The following is a 19120-nucleotide window of genomic DNA, read 5'->3' on the forward strand; positions in this document are numbered from 1 at the left end:
CAATTTGTTGTATTGAAAAAACAAAAAAACAAAAAATAAATAAAAAAAAAAAAAAACAACTGAAATGTTAGACATACTATTTTCATGTCTTTCTATTTGTATCAATAGGTACTTTTTGCTTAACTTACGAACGTTGAATGCAAATTAACTTTATTGAAAAAAGAAAATAACGTCATTAATTTGGGCGAACAGAGAAAATATACATCAATATTTGGGTCAACATCTCCCTGATTATATAAAGGATGAATATATTAGTATTTCTGTATCATTAAACTTAGCTTTTGTCTTCAGAGATACAATGATTCTAGTCCCAGTCAATTTGTTTTATTGAAAAAACAAAAAAAAAACAAAAAAACAAAAAATAAATGAAAAAAAAAAACAACTGAAATGTTAGACATACTATTTTCATGTCTTTCTATTTGTACCAATAGGTACTTTTTGCTTAACTTACGAACGTTGAATGCAAATTAACTTTATTGAAAAAAGAAAATAACGTCATTAATTTGGGGGAACATGTGGCTGATTATATGGACGTATTTATACGAAAGGGAACTAAGCGCCAAATTTCCAAATTTCAGTTTTTAACGGATCTGGATTCTCCATGTAATAGGCTGCTCTCACACGTAAATATGCCCCCAAAATACTAATTTCATCCCCTGGAATCAGCCCCTGAAAAATCGCAAAACAGGGAATCAGCGATTACGAATAAAATCAAAAGGAACTATATGTAATTCCCTTTGATTTAATGCGCTAACCCGGATTCCGAATTAAATCAAAAGGCGCTATCTCCACTTGAATCACTTGATTGGCGCGCGCGCGGCGAAGCTTGGTGGAAACTTGGTGAAATTTGGTACCGGGGGGTATTTTTGGACGGGAAACTCGAATTTCGGGTCAAATTTTGAAAATTCAGAAATCCAAGATGGCGGACATGGCCTAAAATGCTATCTCGGCCCCTATCCAGCCGATCTTGGTGAAACTCGGTATCAGGGGGTATTTTCGGACGGGAAATTCGAATTTTGGGTCAAATTTTGAAAATTCAGAAATCCAAGATGGCGGACATGGCCTAAAATGCTATCTCGGCCCCTATCCAGCTGATCTTGGTGAAACTTGGTATCAGGGGGTATTTTCGGACGGAAACTCGAATTTCGGGTCAAATTTTGAAAATTCAGAAATCCAAGATGGCGGACATGGCCTAAAATGCTATCTCGGCCCCTATCCAGCCGATCTTGGTGAAACTCGGTATCAGGGGGTATTTTCGGACGGGAAACTTGAATTTCGGGTCAAATTTTAAAATTTCATAAATTCAAGATGGCGGATGTGGCCTAAAATGTTATCTCCTATTTAAACGCGCATCGCCAAAAAATCCCAGATGTCGTCCCCTGAGTGACGGTCACATATCGACCGTGCGTTCCCTCTGGCTCGATCGATGTCAGTGTGCACTGACATGGACAAGGGGCTTTTAACGAGCGAACAAATTAACGAACCCATCGGAATCACTTAATTTTCATTAAAATCACTGTTAGGTACTTTATTGGAATCGGAACAGTATTTAGAAATTCATGAGTATTAAGAGCGCGCTGGAAGGATTACGTGGTCAAAAGCGTGACCGTCACCTAGGGGTTCGTCAGGCCCCATCTTGACTTCCTCGGAGACGCGAGTTTAAATGGGAGCTCAGAATACGCAACTTCGAACTTGTTTTCCGTGGGATAATAATGTTTCAAAAAATCGGAGAAAATTCCAGCGAACTGTGCGTACTCAATCCTCCAAAAAAATGCAAAAATTAAAAATTACTGAATAACCTCATTGTTAAAATTTTAAACTCCGATATGGCGGATGTGGCCTTCAACAATAGCTCAATGCCTGAATCGTTTGTGTGAAGTTCGGTATTAGGGGCTCAAAATGACAACAGAAACTGTTTTATTTAGATACGAAAATTTTAACATAGGTAATCAGCACATGAAGGGAATTCACGATCCGACGCTGCTAGGTAAACCACGCACCTCGACGACTCGGTGTATTGTGAACGTACACGGAGAAAAAAACTTCGTGCGTGGGACCCGAAGTTATTAGGTCATATGGATCTGTGAAGTTTTCGGATTGAGCATCGGAACACTTTCGGTCCAGCTGCTGAGGTTTTGATCACACATCTGAAACTTCAGTTCTTACATCTAAAGTACTTCGGTTTTCACATCCGAAAATTTCGGTTCTCACATCCGAAAAACTTCGGTTCTCACACCTGAAGACTTCAGACGTAAGAACTGAAGTTTCAGATGTGTGATCCGAACCTCGACAGCTAGACCTAAAGTGTTCAGATGCTCAATCCGAAAACTTCAGAGATCCATATGACCCAAACTTCGGGTCCCACGCACGAGTTTTTTTCTCCGTGTAGAGTGCCATATATTTAAAGTTTACAAACGTGGAAATTTCCACATCTCATCCACATTGGCAAGATGCAGCGGGAAAGCAGATTGAGGTTAGGTAGGTATATTTGGGCTCCCACCACCTCCGGCCTTCACAACCCGGCCCGTGCGCTTTACGCAGGTTCATTGGCGGCCATTCTAGACGTGTAGTGCGTTTGTTTAAGAAATAGCTATCATTTTAAGCCATGTCCGCCATCTTGGATTTCTGAATTTTCAAAATTTGACCCGAAATTCGAATTTCCCGTCCGAAAATACCCCCTGATATCAAGTTTCACCAAGATCGGCTGGATAGGGGCCGAGATAGCATTTTAGGCCATGTCCGCCATCTTGAATTTCTGAATTTTCAAAATTTGACCCAAAATTCGAGTTTCCCGTCCAAAAATACCCCCCGGTACTAAATTTCACCAAGTTTCCACCAAGCTTCGCCGCGCGCGCGTCAATCAAGTGATTCAAGTGGAGATAGCGCCTTTTGATTTAATTCGGAATCCGGGTTAGCGCATTAAATCAAATGGACCTACGTGCAAAAATCCCCTATATCTCGCTTAATATGCATTTTTTCCTAATTTTGGCAACGTACGTAATTAGAGGAACTCTTCAGCTTTCAAACAAGCTAAAGTAAACCAAAATCGGTCCATTAGTACGGAAACGCCAATTGTTTTAGTCAAACTTGCTTTACTGAGAAGTTTGGAAATGGCGTTTAGCGCCTTTTCGCATAAATACGTCCATATGAAGGAGGTATATTCCAGTATTTTTGTTTAACATATTAACTCACGAGAAAATGTTCGTACATTTATTATCTAGTATTAATTATTTTTTGATGATTGGTCTAAAACATTCAATACAACCATTAAAAATTAATTCCCATCGCCGGGTATCGAACTCCCGATCACCTATTGCCCGCACCTTATCAAAAATATGGGGCGCCTCAGTCAACTAGGCTATCACAGATCGACGACAGTTTGGGAAAAAATAGCATTTAAAAGACTCGGACAATGGGCGGGACTTATCACAAGAGTTGTCCTTGAGCGATTCGGCGATTCGCGTCTTCGTAGCTTCTGGAGAAATGAACTAAGCGCCTTTCTCTGTGAGACATTGTTTGCCTATGCTATCATGTGTCTCAAGGTTCATATCAGCAGGCATTTGCCATCGCGGCAGTAAGCTGAGGCAATATTTCTGTATTCATGGAATAAATCAATCAATCGAGTTCCGATTTTGGCTCATATATCCGTAACGGGTCCTCCAGAGCAGTTTTCCACCTTGCACAATAGTTATAATTTCTTTATTTCTATTTGTAAAATTTGAGGTGGGATAATGGCGGCTTCTCAAGAGCAACGAGGTAGGCGATCTTTTGCACCAACGAACAGAAAACTGATGGCGAAAAATAGCCAATGAAAACCTCCCAAAAAAAAGAATTTGCCTAAAAACGGAACTTCGTGGTTCTGCGCAGATTTACCAGTCAGACACGACATCTCAAGTTGGAAAAAAACTCGCTGAAAGCGAATTTTAGCAATCAACACAACTTGACGTAGAGACATGATTGGCTAAAAAATACAACGGTTTTTGATACATCGGAAAATCAACCAAAAATCGGAGACTGGGCGAAACGCTCAAGGTCGCAGAGGTATAGGGAATCCCATAGCGAAAGCAACGGAACGATTGTAATATCATGGGGAACTCCGTTCCCATGACAAAAAAAAATTCTTTCAATGCAGCATGAAAATTTCAGGTCGAGAACCAATAGTGAACCATTTTACAATCTCACAAAATTGTATGGATGATCATTGAATAGCTTTACTTGCTTCTAAGGTCAGCGATGATGCTTTTTATTTTTCTCTAAAACATTTTTTTTCTTTTCTTTTTCTTTAAACGCTGAAAACATTCTTAAGATACTGTTTTGGTTAAAAATCCAGTTATTTCGGTGGACGCATTCAGCCAAATTTTGGAAGACCCATCCACATATCTTTGGAGTTGCCTTTTTCTTCGTAATTCTAGAGTATAGATAAACGATAACGGGTTTTTTTTCATATGTACATGCCGTTCGTAGCACTAACATTAATGACAACTTATGCGCGCGATTAGTTTTCAATTTTCATATCTTTTTTTTTATATAATTAAAGTTAATTTTTCAACAGCACGATTTTTTTCGAAAGACGCCTCCGTAGACGTATTCATTCTTAATGACGTTTTCAAATCAATCGTCGCCAATTATGAGCATGTTTTTACTCGTGCATTATCCTATACACGTGACAATGTTTTGGTATATTCTCCGTCTTAGTATAGATAGTTTTTTCGAAAAAATGTCCAGCATACCTAAATCGTAGTTATGTCGACGATTAGTTTCGAATCATCGTCATCAATATTTATTTTTACTTCTCCGTTGTGGGGAGTTTGATTCTACTCGCGCCACGGTTGTTTTCCGGTAAATATTTTGTTTCAAGTTTTGCAAGTACCTTTCATTTATTTCTTTATTATTTTTCCTCGAGGCTAGAATTTTGGCAGCCAGGCTATCCTAATTTTTCAATCGGAAGGCTTATTGTTGATCGTCAGTCCCACACGGTGACGCACAGCGTTCCTTATCACTCGTTTCACACGCCATCTCCAGCGCAAGTAAACAGAAAGTGCGTTTTCTATAAAACCGCCGGTTTGATTTTGATGCCGGTTATTTGTGAAAAATTCTCCGCGTGAAAGTCTTCGGAGCCTAGAATTTTTAAACCGAAAGTTGATCGACGCTGTGATTTTGAGTGCCAATAACCGCAAAGTAATTCCTCTCTTAAATCCAGTCGGTTTTCCGCTACTTAGTTTGTCGAATTTGTGAAAAATCGTGACAAGTTTTCAAATAATTCTGCCAAAAAATCGCAATTCTTTGGTTGCTAACAACTGCAAAGATTGCTCTCTGAACAGAAAGATAGTGATTCAGCCAACGTACGATACGGTTGACTGTAAAACTGAAGATTACAGTATAAAACTCTTAGTATATGAAATTTAAGGTTTAACGAGTAAACAATTAAAGATTGCCGTCTCTTAAAATCAGTCGGGTTTCGTTCGTTAAATTTTCTCCTTCTTTCATTTTTGGTGAAAAATCGTGACAAGTTACCGGTAAATTTTTAAGTATCTTCTTGAAGATTTCCACTCCTGCTAGTATTAGGTACTTTCGTTTATCATAAGCGAGAAAGAAGTGTTTTTCCGAGTCCTCAGATTTTTAGTGGTTCGTGACCTGCCACAACAAGCCGAATTCCGCCGTCGAAAGTTCGCCCGGCCCCAGCACTTCACGTAACCAATCTTCCGAAGCGGGTATCGTGACCAGTTACCGAACGAGGCCTTTGAATAATTAAGCCGCTTTCACTGCATTGATTCGGGACTATTCAGTCGAACAGAATCGGGATGACATGACGTCAAGTGCACGTTGCTCTACCACGGAGTTTTCACGGAATCGCCGCTCGTCAAGCACGTCATCCACCTCTTACGCCGCCACTGAGCTCACGTTTGCGTCACCGTAAGCGACGCAAAAGCCGCCTCATAAACCCGCCGAAATCTCTCGTCTTGGCATTCTCCGTTGTGTCGAGTTGTGTTAAGTCCGCGGTGATTTCACGCATGAACGAAGTTCGGGCCTACCGACTGTTGTCCGGAATTCTAGAGCAGTGAGGCATACGCAACATTTTTCATCTCATTGGCTGATCGCACCAAAGCTAGCGAATTTGCACTCGGAGTTTGTTTTGTTTTCGAGCTTTGCAGCGTCATCACGGAGCGGTTGCGCTATCATAAATTGATGAGCGCATGAACTTTGGAGGTGACGGATCTTCGCGGAATTTGAATTTACCGCGAGTGATCGCATTCCAGAAACGAACTTCTTGGCGTCGAATCAAATCAGAGCCAGTAAACTTCGGCAAATTTTTAATTTTCCGCGGCTCTTAAATCAGAAGTGATCGTAATTCCAGAAAGAAACTTCTGAACATCAAGCCAAATCGAGGAGAGAAATCCACCAAATTTTGAATTTCCCGCGATTCTGCAACCGGAAGTGATTATCATTTCGGAAACGAAGTTCTCAAAATCGAATTCAATCAAAGACGGTAAACTTCGGCAAATTTTTAATTTCCCGCGGCTCTTAAATCAGAAGTGATCGCGGTTCCAGAAATAAACTTCTGAGCATCAAGCCAAATCGAGGAGAGAAATCTACCAAATTCTGAATCTCCCGCGAATCACAAACCGGAAGTGCCGCCCCTGTGATCGTCATCCCGGAAATCGATCTCAAATTCTAAGTTTCCTGTTTTCATTCCGGAAACGAATTTCTCTACACCGAATCAAACCAAAGGCAGTAATCTTTCGCAAGTTTCAAAATCCTCGCGAAACACAAACCGGAAGTGCATCCCCTGTGATCATCATCCCTAGATCGATCTCAAATTCTAAGTTTCCTGTTTCCATCCCGGAAACTAGTTTCTCAACACCGAATCAAACCAAAGACAGTCAACTTTCGCAAGTTTCAAAGTCCCCGCGACTCACAAACCGGAAGTGCGTCCTCCCGGAAATCGATCCCCGATTTTGAGTTCCTCGTCTCCAAGTGCCCGCGGTTCCGGAATGGAGTACCTCTTCCCACCAGGAGCCTCCGGGGCGAGCTGCATTCGGCGCCTGTCGCAGGAGCTGTCGTTGTCGACGGGGGCGGGTTTGGCCTGTCTGACGGTGCCCTCCGGGGCGACCCCCACCTCCTCCATGTCCTCCGGATATCCGGCCTCCGAGTGCGACACCGAGAGCTTCTTCATCGGCGACTCCTCTGACGAGGGCGGGTGGGGCGACACGAGAATCCTCCCGCACAGGTATTGTTCTTTTCAAGTCCAGTTGTTCTATCTGTAGATTAGTCAGATTGGGCGAAGAAGGAAGCAGTAATGTCCACCAAGCGTGTCTCCTAGTCAACTCCTAGTTCGTTCAAGTTGCTGGAAAACTTCCACACTGTAACCGACATTTCTTGTTGATGTGGGGTGTAGAACAGAAAGTACCCTAGACGAGCGGTAAATAATGAAGATGTTGCATGTGTGAGGAATTTGCGATTTGACTGTTGATTCTAGTGTCAAAGTTCGCGAGAAACACGATGGTGCCACTGGTTTTGTCTGAAATCAACTCCCAAGCTCAAAAAAAACTCTCAAGTTGAGGCCAAAATGGAGGGGGTATCCCACGCTATTTTGAGAGTCCACCTCTACATCAAGACAAACTCTCCGTGCAAAGATAGGGACTAAGTACATTAGCAGGGTTGCCGTGTTTTCAGTTTTGGGTCCCCAAATAAAGTAGCAGCCCTGTCAATGTATTTGCTCCCTATCTTTGCATGGAGAGTTTGTCTTGATGTAGAGGTGGACTTTCAGGTTAGTGTGGGATATCTCCTACATTTTGGCCTCAATGAGCTTTTTTGGAGCTTGGGAGTTGATTTCAGAGAAAACCAGTGGCGCCATCGTGTTCCTCGCGAACTTTTACACAAGAATCAACAGTCAAATCGCAAATTCCTCACACATGCAACATCTCCTTTCTTGTTGATGTGGGGGTGTAGAACACAAAGTATCCCAGACCAGTGGTTAATAATTTGTGTTGGTTAGTTTCTCTTTTGATTACATGTAGAGTATCTAGGGTGTCCACAAGTCCGACTTTTCCGGAAAGTCCGGAAATGGTACTGATTTTTTAAGGGCGGTCCGGAAGTACTGACAAAGTTCGGAACTTCCACAAGAAGGTCCGGAATTTTGTTCTTTTTTCGTCATTTGTGTCGCAATTTAAGTGAGAAATTCAAATTTTTGAAATTTTTTTAATTTCGTCAATTTTAGGTACCGAATAAGTACCGAATTTTCCTGTTGAGGAGGTACTGAATTTCTCGGGAATGTAGTAAAAAACTACTGTAAAAGCACTGATTTTTTGCCAGCGTGTTTTAGTACACACCCTGGTATCGGTAAAGGGAGAGCACGGACATTTCGGTAATTTTAAAACTAGGCCATGGAGCTTTTAGGGCCCAAAAAGACAGCCAACCTTTGAATTCAAATTATCCAAAGTGATTTTTCATCACAATGGATCAGTTGTGCCTTGTGCCTGTGCTGGTCATTCTATAGAATCGTGTTTTGATGCTGAATTCTCGTGGGTTAGCTAAACATATTAAGACCCGTCCAAACAGAAACTTTCTACGTTCAATATCGACAGAGATATCGTGTTTTGAAAAATTCCGTTTATGACGTTATCCACCGCGGTATTGATACCCTTGGTTTCTTCCACCTTGCATTCATCAGTCAGTAATGCGTGGTTACTCAACGTGAAACTTGGATGAAAGCAAGGTGGAAGAAATTCAGGGTGTCACTACCGCGGTGGATGACGTCAGAAACCGAATTTTTTAAAGCTGGATATCTCAATTAATGTTGATCGCAGAGAGTTACTGTTTGGACGGATCTTATTATTTTTAGCCGATTCACAGGAATCTAGCATCAAAATATGATTCTATGACCAGCTCAATTAACCCATTGTTACGACCCGTCGTTTGTAAGGCACATTTATGACTTAATTTTTTCATCAATGTACTCATTTTTACGGGAAATTGCTCGTTTATTAACATTATTGCCCATCTTGGAACGATATTGGAATCTGAAGATTGGCAGTGAAATTTTGCGTGTTACAAGGTTGGCCAAAAATTTGAAGAAAAATGTACAAAATTAATCAAAATTTACTGCAATCGCCCAAGATTAAGTCACAATTAAAATGTCCAGTCTCCAAGTAAAAAACGCCAGTGGTCAATCGTAAATACTTAGTAAAGCTGCAAAGCTTTTAAAAAGCTTAAAGAAGATTAAGCAAAGCAGATTACAAAAAAGATGAATTGAAATTGTGTGAAAATGGAGATGGGTGGAGTTAAAGAACAGCAACAGAGATGCAAACAAAATCTCATGAAGCTCCTGTAAAGAAGATAGATTAGATAATGGTATCTACAATGTGTTTGCATTTGCCTCTCTCACTTTTGCAGGCGCAGTTATTGTAGTATACAGCTTAAGATTGTCTATTGTTAGTGATTTATCTTGATTTATTATGCACGCGCATTGATTCGTTGCATAATTTCCGTGAAAAAGCAAGGAATAAATAATAAAAGCAAAAAAGTAAACATCTACTCATTGCCATGCTAAGAAATGACGTAACATAATCATCATTATGTGAATGTTGTCAATTTTTTTTGTGTAAAATATTTATTACCAAGAAATTTTCGGATATTTATGATTAGAATTTTTAGGTACGGAGAATCAAAGAGCGAGTAAACTAGATCTGCGGTTTAATTGTTTTTTTTTTTTTTTTTTTTTTTTTTTTTTTTTTTTTTTTTTTTACAAGAGAACGTTTGTGCGGATTACTTCGAAAATTTTACGGAATTTGCTTCGCACTATGGAGAAAATTCACTGAAATTTGCGCAAAAATTCGCACGATCGTTTTCGTGTGGCTTGATTCCTTTCTGTTTAACGCAGTCCGCTTGGAGTTCTTCGCGAGCGGACATCGCGAAAAATCACACGATTCCACCGACTGAACGCCGCATAGTGGATCGAGCTATGATAGAAGAGGTTGGACATGAATGTTTTGGCTAAAATCTCAAATTTTGATGTTTATTTCGTCAAATTTCAAATCTTGAGAGGTGGTCTCATGGAAAATTTTATGAGAAAACCAATGAGACCATTTTTGAGACCTCAAATTGTGTGAATACGGAGTTATGAGCATTTAAAGTTTCCAAATTTTGTCCGGCCTCTCCCATTGACTCGATCCACCGTGCGCGGGCCGTCGTCAGCCGAGATTCGCAAATTCGCATAGCGGTCGATACTCGATAGTCGGGATCAATAACAAGATCATCAGCGCCGATTGCGGATTGTGGAGGCTGCAAGGCTGGGTTTTTTCTCGACGGCACCCACTTATCGAAGCCCTGGATACGTCACTCAGTGGCCGGGCCGCGAGATGAGAAAGGGGGTCAAACGACGCGATGGGGGACGGGTGACAGGTGATCTATTTTCTTCGATGCCGGAGGGGGAGTCTGCCGATAAATCGCTGACTCCTCGGAAAAGCTGCTCAGGAGTCGAGAGCCACGCGTTCGGGAGAGAGGAGTCAGGAGTGATTTTCAGACTTTCTTGATGCGCTCATCGTAATTTTTGAGCCAATGGAGATGTTGCATGTGTGAGGAATTTGCGATTTGACTGTTGATTCTTATGCAAAAGTTCGCGAGAAACACGATGGCGCCACTGGTTTTCTCTGAAATCAACTCTCAAGCTCAAAAAAAGCTCTCAAGTTGAGGCCAAAATGGAGGGGATATCCCACGCTATCCTGAGAGTCCACCTCTACATCAAGACAAACTCTCCGTGCAAAGATAGGGAGCAAATACATAGACAGGGTTGCCGTGATTTCAGTTTTGGAGTCCCCAAATAAGGTGGCAACCCTGTCAATGTATTCGTTCCCTATTTTTGCATAGAGAGTTTGTCTTGGTGTAGAGGTGGACTCTCAGGATAGCGTGGGATATCTCCTCCATTTTGGCCTCAACTTGAGAGCTTTTTTTAAGCTTGGGAGTTGATCTCAGAGAAAACCAGTGGCACCATCGTGTTTCTCGCGAACTTTTACAAAAGAATCAACAGTCCAATCGCAAATTCCTCACATATGCAACATCTCCATTTCACCAAAATGTGTCAGGGAAATCATGGAATTTAACCGTCTAATTTCTGTGGCAACCCTGATTCAGAAAGACTCAAATATTCCTGAAAATTGGAAAGATATTGTTTTCTCTTAGAAAGAATCATCAAGTCTAAGGGAAAGGGGGTGGGGAGAGAAGTTTGTCCATTCCAATGTTGTGCGGAATAAGCTTCCATCTCAAACGGTCGACTAGTCTTGAGGCGAACCTACATTGCAACCCTGCGTTTTGTATACATCCAAACGAAAACATAAACAAGAGATTTTCCCGTTAATCTCTCAGCGCATTTTTTCGCGGCACGGCGGTGTTCGGTTCAGCAAATTCACCACCACGCGCACCCGAATCGCATGACCTTTCGTTCGTCTCTCTCGAAAAACCTCGTTAATTAAAAGTTCGAGCTAGAATTCTGCCGTGCTAAGGAAGAAAAGAACGCCGTATGAACATTCGGGAGTCGCCAAATTTCCCTTGATAAAACAAGTATTTTTGACGACTATCGTGTATGTTTTTCCTTGAAATTTTCAGATATTTTATATTACATTGCGTACAAAATTGTCTGAAAATTTTAGAAAAAAAATATTCACAATTTTCCCAGTAAATTCGGTTTTTATCGAAGGAAACTTGGCAGCGTCTGAAGGTTCATACGGCGTTTTTCCTTAGCACGGCAGTATCATCGTTTCGGTGCAACAGCGCGATTCGATGATGAATGTGACGCTCGCAGAATATTTGACCACAGCAATTTCGTCCGATGTCCGAGCAGATTTTCGCAGTGATAAAGTTTTAATTTACCGGCAGTGCCAAATTTTAGGATTGTGTATCTCCTGATCAAGCAGAGTGTATGCTGTCAGACAGAAAAGGGCTCCCGCCGTGCCAAAAATTGTCCCACGGCGGCACAAAATGCTAATATTTTACAATTATTCTGCCGTGATAGCGAAGAGAGCAGTAAGTGCAAAAATGAAGTTTTGAGATGCATTTATAGGAAAAAAGTCATGTATATCAAGCAGAACCCCGCTTTCAGTCAGCGATTCCATTCTTGATCCGAAATAAAATCTTCTTGACGGCATACTCAAGAATGTTTCTGCCTAAATCAAGTCACTTTTTTCTCTAATAAAATTCAAAAGTTATGCTGAACGTTATAAAATACGGATGCTAGGACTTGGTTAGTTTTTGGACTACCGCTCTCTCTTTGTGCCGCAGTATCTTGATTTATTTTGCGAGGAAATCTCTGTACTCCTTAAGTATGCCTATCGTTCGTAATATGTTGGAGCGCCTTCAATTAATTTCGTATGATACTTGCTTGTGGCGCCGCGCCGTGGCACGGCAGGCGGGCGGCCAGCGCGCACCGCGCGTTGGCGCCTTCAAACCTAAGTAGATACTCCAAGCATTGCGCAATGCGTGAAGTATCCATGTTAGGTTTGTAGGCGACTTGGCAGTACGCTGCTCCACTCCATGTTTGGCCCTAATATTTAAACACGCGGAGTCAGCGTTTTTCAACTCACGATTTTGAAATGTTTGCACACTCTGCGTGGATTATTCCCATTTAAATAGATGGAAAAAAATATGTATTTTAGAAAAATATGATGTGTGTTTCGTCAATTTTAAGGTTGTTCCGAGTCAAATTTAATGATTTCCAAAGCTTATAAATTTTTTCTTATATATTTTGTGCTTTTACGCCTGCGCGGAACATTCGAGAGTTGCCAAATTTCCTTCGATGAAATGTTTATTTTTAAGGAAAATTATGAATATTTTTCCTTGAAATTTTCAGGGGCCTTACATTAAAATACGAACATAATTCTCCGAAAAATTGGAAGAAAAATATGGAAAGTTTACCAGGGAATTTGTGTTTTATCAAAGAAGATTTGGCAAAGCCCGAAGGTTCATACGGTATTTTTCCTTGGCACGGCAGTCGGAGATGGAAAGTGAAATTTCACGTTTTGAAATTTCACGAAATTTCATTAGGCTCGAATAAATTTCACAAAAGTTAAAATTCATTAATTTTTTTTATAATTATTGATTAAACCTTTGGAGGTCTGAAAGCGTTTCAGATGGTCTTTCTGTTGATGCTGCGGTATTATGCTACTCCACTGAAGGTGCCAGACACAAAGAAGGGGCAAAAAGGGGAGTTTAGAGAGAAAACCCTAACCTAACCTCTAAACTAAACGAAAACATTTGCAACTTGCGAATGTTTTAGGCTTGGGGTAAAACATTTCAAAATTTAGAATCACTGTTTCTACGCATTTCTTAGCCTCCTGAATGTATCTCCAAAAGTTTCATTAAATTTCATGAAATTTTCCGTCTCTGACGGCAATATAGACGCATTTAGTGGTGACGTCACGGATTGCTATTGTTGGTTCGATATCGCGAAAGTCGAAATGTGCCCCAACAAACAAACATAACCTCCAAAACGAACAATTGATGAAAGAAAGCTAAAACTAGCCTATAACTAAAACATTCATCTGCGGAACAATTAAATATGAAAGCTAGTCTTTTTCCAAATCGTTTGAGACCACATCCACAAAAATTGATAATATAATAAGCTCGTGACATAATACTTAGTCTTCGGACGAACGTTGTGTTTGTTTGTTGGGGCGCATTTCGACTTTCGAGATTTTGAAATTAGATCGAGATGTGACGTCACACTAAATGCGTCTATTGCACTCCTCACTAATGCGACCATTTAATTAATATAAAGTTCGCCCTGCCGATGCGGCATCCATGCCCGGGATGCAAGTTGATGCCCCCTTCGATTCTGCGAGTGTGATCGCGGCGTGACAGCCGATTAAACTTTCCACGTGCCGTCCGCGTCCGTTCGTCGGATGCACTTCTCCCGACGCCGACGTCGCTCTTGCAGCTTTTCAGCGGATTTTTCGCCGGTTTTTTTCGCTCTCGAGGGGCGTACGCGTTTTCGCTGAAGCGGCGCGAAAGTAGCCGCGTCCCCGCGTGCTACTCCACTGACCTTGGGATTTTTCTGAGAGCTCTCGATAAGATAGGATCGAGCTTTCAACTGCGTCAGACGGCCGCCGCGACATGTGGCGAGCGTCGATTCGGCGCCGCGCACAATGGAATGTATCGATTGGAGAAGTCGGACAAAATTTGGAAACGGAAGAAGCTCGTAGCTCCACTATTCTGCCGTGCTAAGGAAGATCGCCGTATGAACATTTGAGAGTTGCCAAATTTCCTTCGATAAAATGTTCATTTTTGAGGGAAGTTATGAATGTTTTTCCTTGAAATTTTCAGGAACTTTAGGTGAAATTACGAACAAAATAATCTGAAAAATTGGAAGAAAAATCATCGTAAGTTTTCGCGAAAATTCACGTTTTGTCAAAGGGAATTTGGCAACGTCTGAAGGTTCATACGGTGTTTTTCCTTAGCACGGCGGTATTACGAAACGTGGAAGTCTTAAAAGTGGTTCCATTGGTTTCCTAGTATAATTTACTTCAAAAAACCCCTCCAACTTTAAAATATTACAAAATAAACATCAAAATTTGCAGTTTTAGTCCAAAAAAGCATGTCTAACCATTCCTATTGATTCGCTCCACTGTGCGGCACGAGTCGAGTGGTCTCGAGTTGGAGTTGCCTTGGTTTTGGTTGAAAAGCTCGAGTTTATACTGCCGTCATAGCGAAGAGAGCAGTAAGTGTCAAATTTTCGAAATCGTTTCTTTCAAAATTCGTCTATTCCCTCTTTTAGATGAAATCGTTGAAATAGCTGAAACAGCAAAATTCACTTTTTTCGTGTAAAAAAAGACATACGAGAAAATCTCGAGTTTATTCTGCCGTCATAGCGAAGAGAGCAGTAAGTGTCAAATTTTCGAAATCATTTCCTTCAAAATTCGTCTATTCTCTTTCAAATGAAATCGCTTAATTAGCTAAAACAGCAAAATGCATTTTATTTGTGTAAGAAAAGACATACGAGAAAGCCAATCTCCATCGCGTTTCTTCAAAATTCCCGCTTGATCCCACTTTATTTTTTCGAAGCGGAGCAAGTCAACATCATTTCTTTGAGTTTTCACAGAATTTTCTTCTCGCAGGGGGGAGAAATCACGGAAGTTTTTAAGTATTGACGCTGTTTAGTTTTCTATTTAACAAATAAAGTATGAGAGGAACGCACACGGGCATAGATGGTTCCGCACTTTTGCCATCGATCGACATTATGCTCAGTGCCTACACTGCACTGCCGTAATAGCGAAGAGAGCAGTAAGTGTCAAATTCTCGAAATCGAGTCTCCTTCAAAATTCGCCGAATCCCGTCCCTAAGTGACGTAAAACAGCCGGAACGCCTTCAAGTTTTCGTGTATGCAACACGGGCATCCATTAAGTACGTATAGTTGTATTCAGGCGTTGTACACTTGTGAACAAACGTTACGTATCGATGCCACTAGATAAAGGGCACGTGATTCATTTCCGTTCGTGATTTTACACAATAGGAGGCATAATTTGGACTTGTAACAGGGTTTCAGCCCAAAAATCTTTAAAAACAAGTTTACGAGATTTCGCTGGACTAATGACACGAGTTGTCTGAAAACGTGAGAATAGAAAAAAACCCGGATTTTTACGAAGGTTTCATGATTTTTTTATTTCCCAATGCTACATTTCTTGCTTTTCTGTCAGATAAACATTCAAAAATTCCTGTCGTTATTCATTATTCTTCATTGAAGATTTTACATTGCGTATTTCTCAAAAGTAGGTTTTATCATGAGTGCCTAGCCCATTTAGCCTTGAAAGAGTGTCTATTGATTGTTTTCCCGTAAAATATAGGTAGGATATTTTGCAATCCAACAATACAAATGAATGATTTTTCTCTCCCAAATGATCATAAATATAGCAAGCATATTTTATTAATAAAATAAAATTGAACTTTTTCTTATATTCATTCAAGCCTCTCGGCTGACCTCATCATCCAGAGTGGAAAGTTTCGAAGGGAAAATATTTTTCATAAAAATGCCCATCAATAAAATATCAACTGGAAAACAACGATTGTAATGATCTAATAAAGACAAAAGCAATGCCCTAAGTATGAGCAATTATTATTAAAAGATGACTGATAAATAATTGTTGAGAATTCTCGGGAAACTGATAAAACTACATTGACCGTATTGTTGCTCACGATAGTTTTGGTTTAAAAACAAAGACCGCTCCCACAGTAGCTTTTCAATCAGTTTCTCTCTTTAGGAAGACGACAAATCCGAAATTATCCGTCCCGAAACCGCTCAAATATTCTCTGGTGTCATGGGGGGGGGGGGGGGAGGGTTTAAACTAGGAAAATTTACATAATTACGGACCCTTTCTATCACTCTTTGAACTTACTGGAACAATTTCAACATTTTTCAATTCACACTCCTGACAAAGATATAAACGCTTTTATTCCACACTGGTTACAAAGAATTTGAACTGCCCGCTGACAAGAAACTCAAAGCTCTACGTGAGTCAAATCGAGCACTACAACGGTTTCAGCAAGCTTCTCAAACGAGCAATGTTCATTTCCCACCATGTCTTGTTCAAACCAGAAGCAATTTGCTGTAGCTGAGCCAAAGCGTCAAGATTGAGGTTGCCAGATTTTTTTTATCGCAGAGACTGTCATGACAACGTTTAGCGCGCGATATGAATCACGAAGAGCATTGAGTTTTCATGAGCGGGTGGATTAAATTCACGCATCAAGAATAATTAATTATCTTCGTAAGGAGTTGATTTCGGTAATTTTCGTTGTGTGCATTGTGTTTTCACGTGAAATTTTGGTTCGAGAAACATGTATCAGAATGCTGCAATTCGTACCTTGTCTAGTGGTCCATATTGCAATAATAAATCACTCTGGATAATTTGAATTCATAGTTTGGCCTCCATTTTGGGCCCTAAGAGCCCCATCACCTAACCTCAAAATTACCGACATACCCGTGCGCTCTCTATATGTATAGGTACTCTATAGTCCGTACTCTCCATCTAAAGGCAGTCTAACCCCAACTTTGAAAGTCATGCTCCCCCCCCCCTTTACCTCCCGATGAGGACGGGGGGCTTTGGGGCCATGAAATTTGGACGCCTTGGAGTAGGTTCTCCTGTCGTCCCTCTAATCTCCGACTTAATTCATCCGACCCGGGCCCGGGCGCCCTGCATATAAATCGTCGCTTCCCTCACGATAGAACGCAACTAAATTACAGTGTTGCCGAATTTCACCTCACAAATTGCAGTTTTACCAGGAGAATGGAGATGTTGCATGTGTGAGGAATTTCCGATTTGACTGTTGATTCTTATGTAAAAGTTGCAGAGAAACACGACGGTGCCACTGGTTTTCTCTGAAATCAACTCCCAAGCTCAAAAAAAGCTCTCAAGTCGAGGCCAAAATGGAGGGGATATCCCACCCTACCCTGAGAGTCCACCTCTACATCAAGAAAACTCTCCATGCAAAGATAGGGAGCAAGTACATCAGCAGGGTTGCCACTTTATTTGGGGACTCTAACACTGAAAACACGGCAACCCTGCTAATTTATTTGCTCCCTATCTTTGCATGGGGAGTTTGTTTTGATGCAGAGATGGGACTCTCAGGGTAGGGTGGGATATCCCCTCCATTTTGGCCTCACTTTGAGAGCTTTTTTTGAGCTTGGGAGATGATTTCAGAGAAAACCAGTGGCACCATCGTGTTTCTCGCGAACTTTTACGTCAGAATCAATGGTCGAATTGCAAATCCCTCACACATGCAACATCTCCATTGCAGTTTCGCCAGGAGAATATTGGGCATTTCTAACTGAAAATTCCACTGATTTTTCCTCTGATTTCTCGCAAAAATCGGGAAAGTTTTGGACAATAATTGCGGAGGTATGTTCTTGAAAAAAGTTGAACTCCTTGACCGAATTTTGCAACCTTGAAATTAAGTTGCGCTCCTTTGTGCGGGAAACGACGAAATGAGTAGATCTGCAAATTTAAGCATGAGACCTCCCCGGGGGAATGAACTTGCGGTTTTGGAACGACTACATAGGACCGCGACCGTGAGTTAGATGCCTCATAACCAGTGGCGTGCCGTGAAAGATCGATTATCGATATATTTCTCCATATGAAGCTGTAGTAAAGAATCGATTATCAAGCTGTTCGTTGCGAACACCTTGATAATCGATCCTTTTTCATAGATTTAAATGTCACATCAATCGATGTATCACAAAGCACGCCACGCCACTGCTCACAACCGTGTTCCCTATTCCCTTGCTTGATTTTCATTTGGTGAAAGGGAGGGGGGTTGATGCTCCTACTGCACGCCAAATTATAACCGCAAGGAGATCTTTGGATTTAATCTTTCAGGGCGCTGACACTTTCTCTATTTCCTCGTCGCCCTGTGCGTGTTTCGACTCCCGCAAATCGGTTCATTGGAATAGCAATGTGAATTATGCGCGTGCCGCTGCGCCGCTCAGTGGATCGAGTCAATTAGAGAGGTCGGACAAAATTTGGAAACTTCAAAAGCTTATAACTCCGTTTATACAAAATTTTGAGGTTCTGAAAGTGGTTCTATTAGGTTCCTCGTAAAATTTTCATGTCCGAGCACTCCTTGAAATTTAAAATGTGACAAAATGAACATCAAAATTTGCAGTTAAAGTCAAAAATTTCTTGTCCGGCCTCTCTGATCGACTCGATTCACTGTGCGCCCCGTCGCGGTGTGGGGCAATCCGTTCACATTTTACCGTGCTATATTTAAATATTCTACTTTCGCTTTGTTGCCAACTTATATCTTCCTCTTTCTGCTAAATGAATGCAGATGGGATCTCATATGGACCGCGTTTAGCAGAAATGAACCAAGCCACATCAGCTGTCGCCAAATTTGACTGACCAATTCAACTTTTTACAAGAGAACGCTCGTGCTGATGCGTTTGAAAATTTTAGGGAATTTGCTTCGTACTATGAAGAAAATCCACCGAATTTTGACAGAAGTTTCCCCATTAAATTTGGCAATTTTGGTCCATATGTTAGTCCGTGGGAAATGACGGGTCGATGTGTATTAACATCGCAAAGGGCAACAGTCGAGAACCAGTGCCTGTACCGTTTAATCATACTACTGAACTTTTTGAGTA

The 19120-nt window shown here is 41.1% G+C and overlaps 1 protein-coding gene across 2 annotated transcripts in view; it reads left to right on the forward strand.

Annotated features, from left to right (window-relative positions):
- Nt5b (5' nucleotidase B) overlaps positions 1-19120 on the forward strand; it is a 96630-nt gene that overhangs the window by 10792 nt on the left and 66718 nt on the right. The window contains exon 1 of one of the 2 annotated variants that reach the window (XM_019062279.2): positions 6936-7228. The exons of the other annotated variant lie outside the window; for it this stretch is intronic. Within the exon in view, the coding sequence (XP_018917824.2) occupies positions 6993-7228 (236 nt within the window). The 5' untranslated portion in view covers positions 6936-6992. Of the gene's footprint in view, positions 1-6935; positions 7229-19120 lie in introns of those variants that run through there. 2 annotated transcript variants of the gene reach the window in all.

This window comes from Bemisia tabaci, chromosome 10 (genome assembly GCF_918797505.1).
Source record: "Bemisia tabaci chromosome 10, PGI_BMITA_v3".
NCBI classification, from domain to species: domain Eukaryota; kingdom Metazoa; phylum Arthropoda; class Insecta; order Hemiptera; family Aleyrodidae; genus Bemisia; species Bemisia tabaci.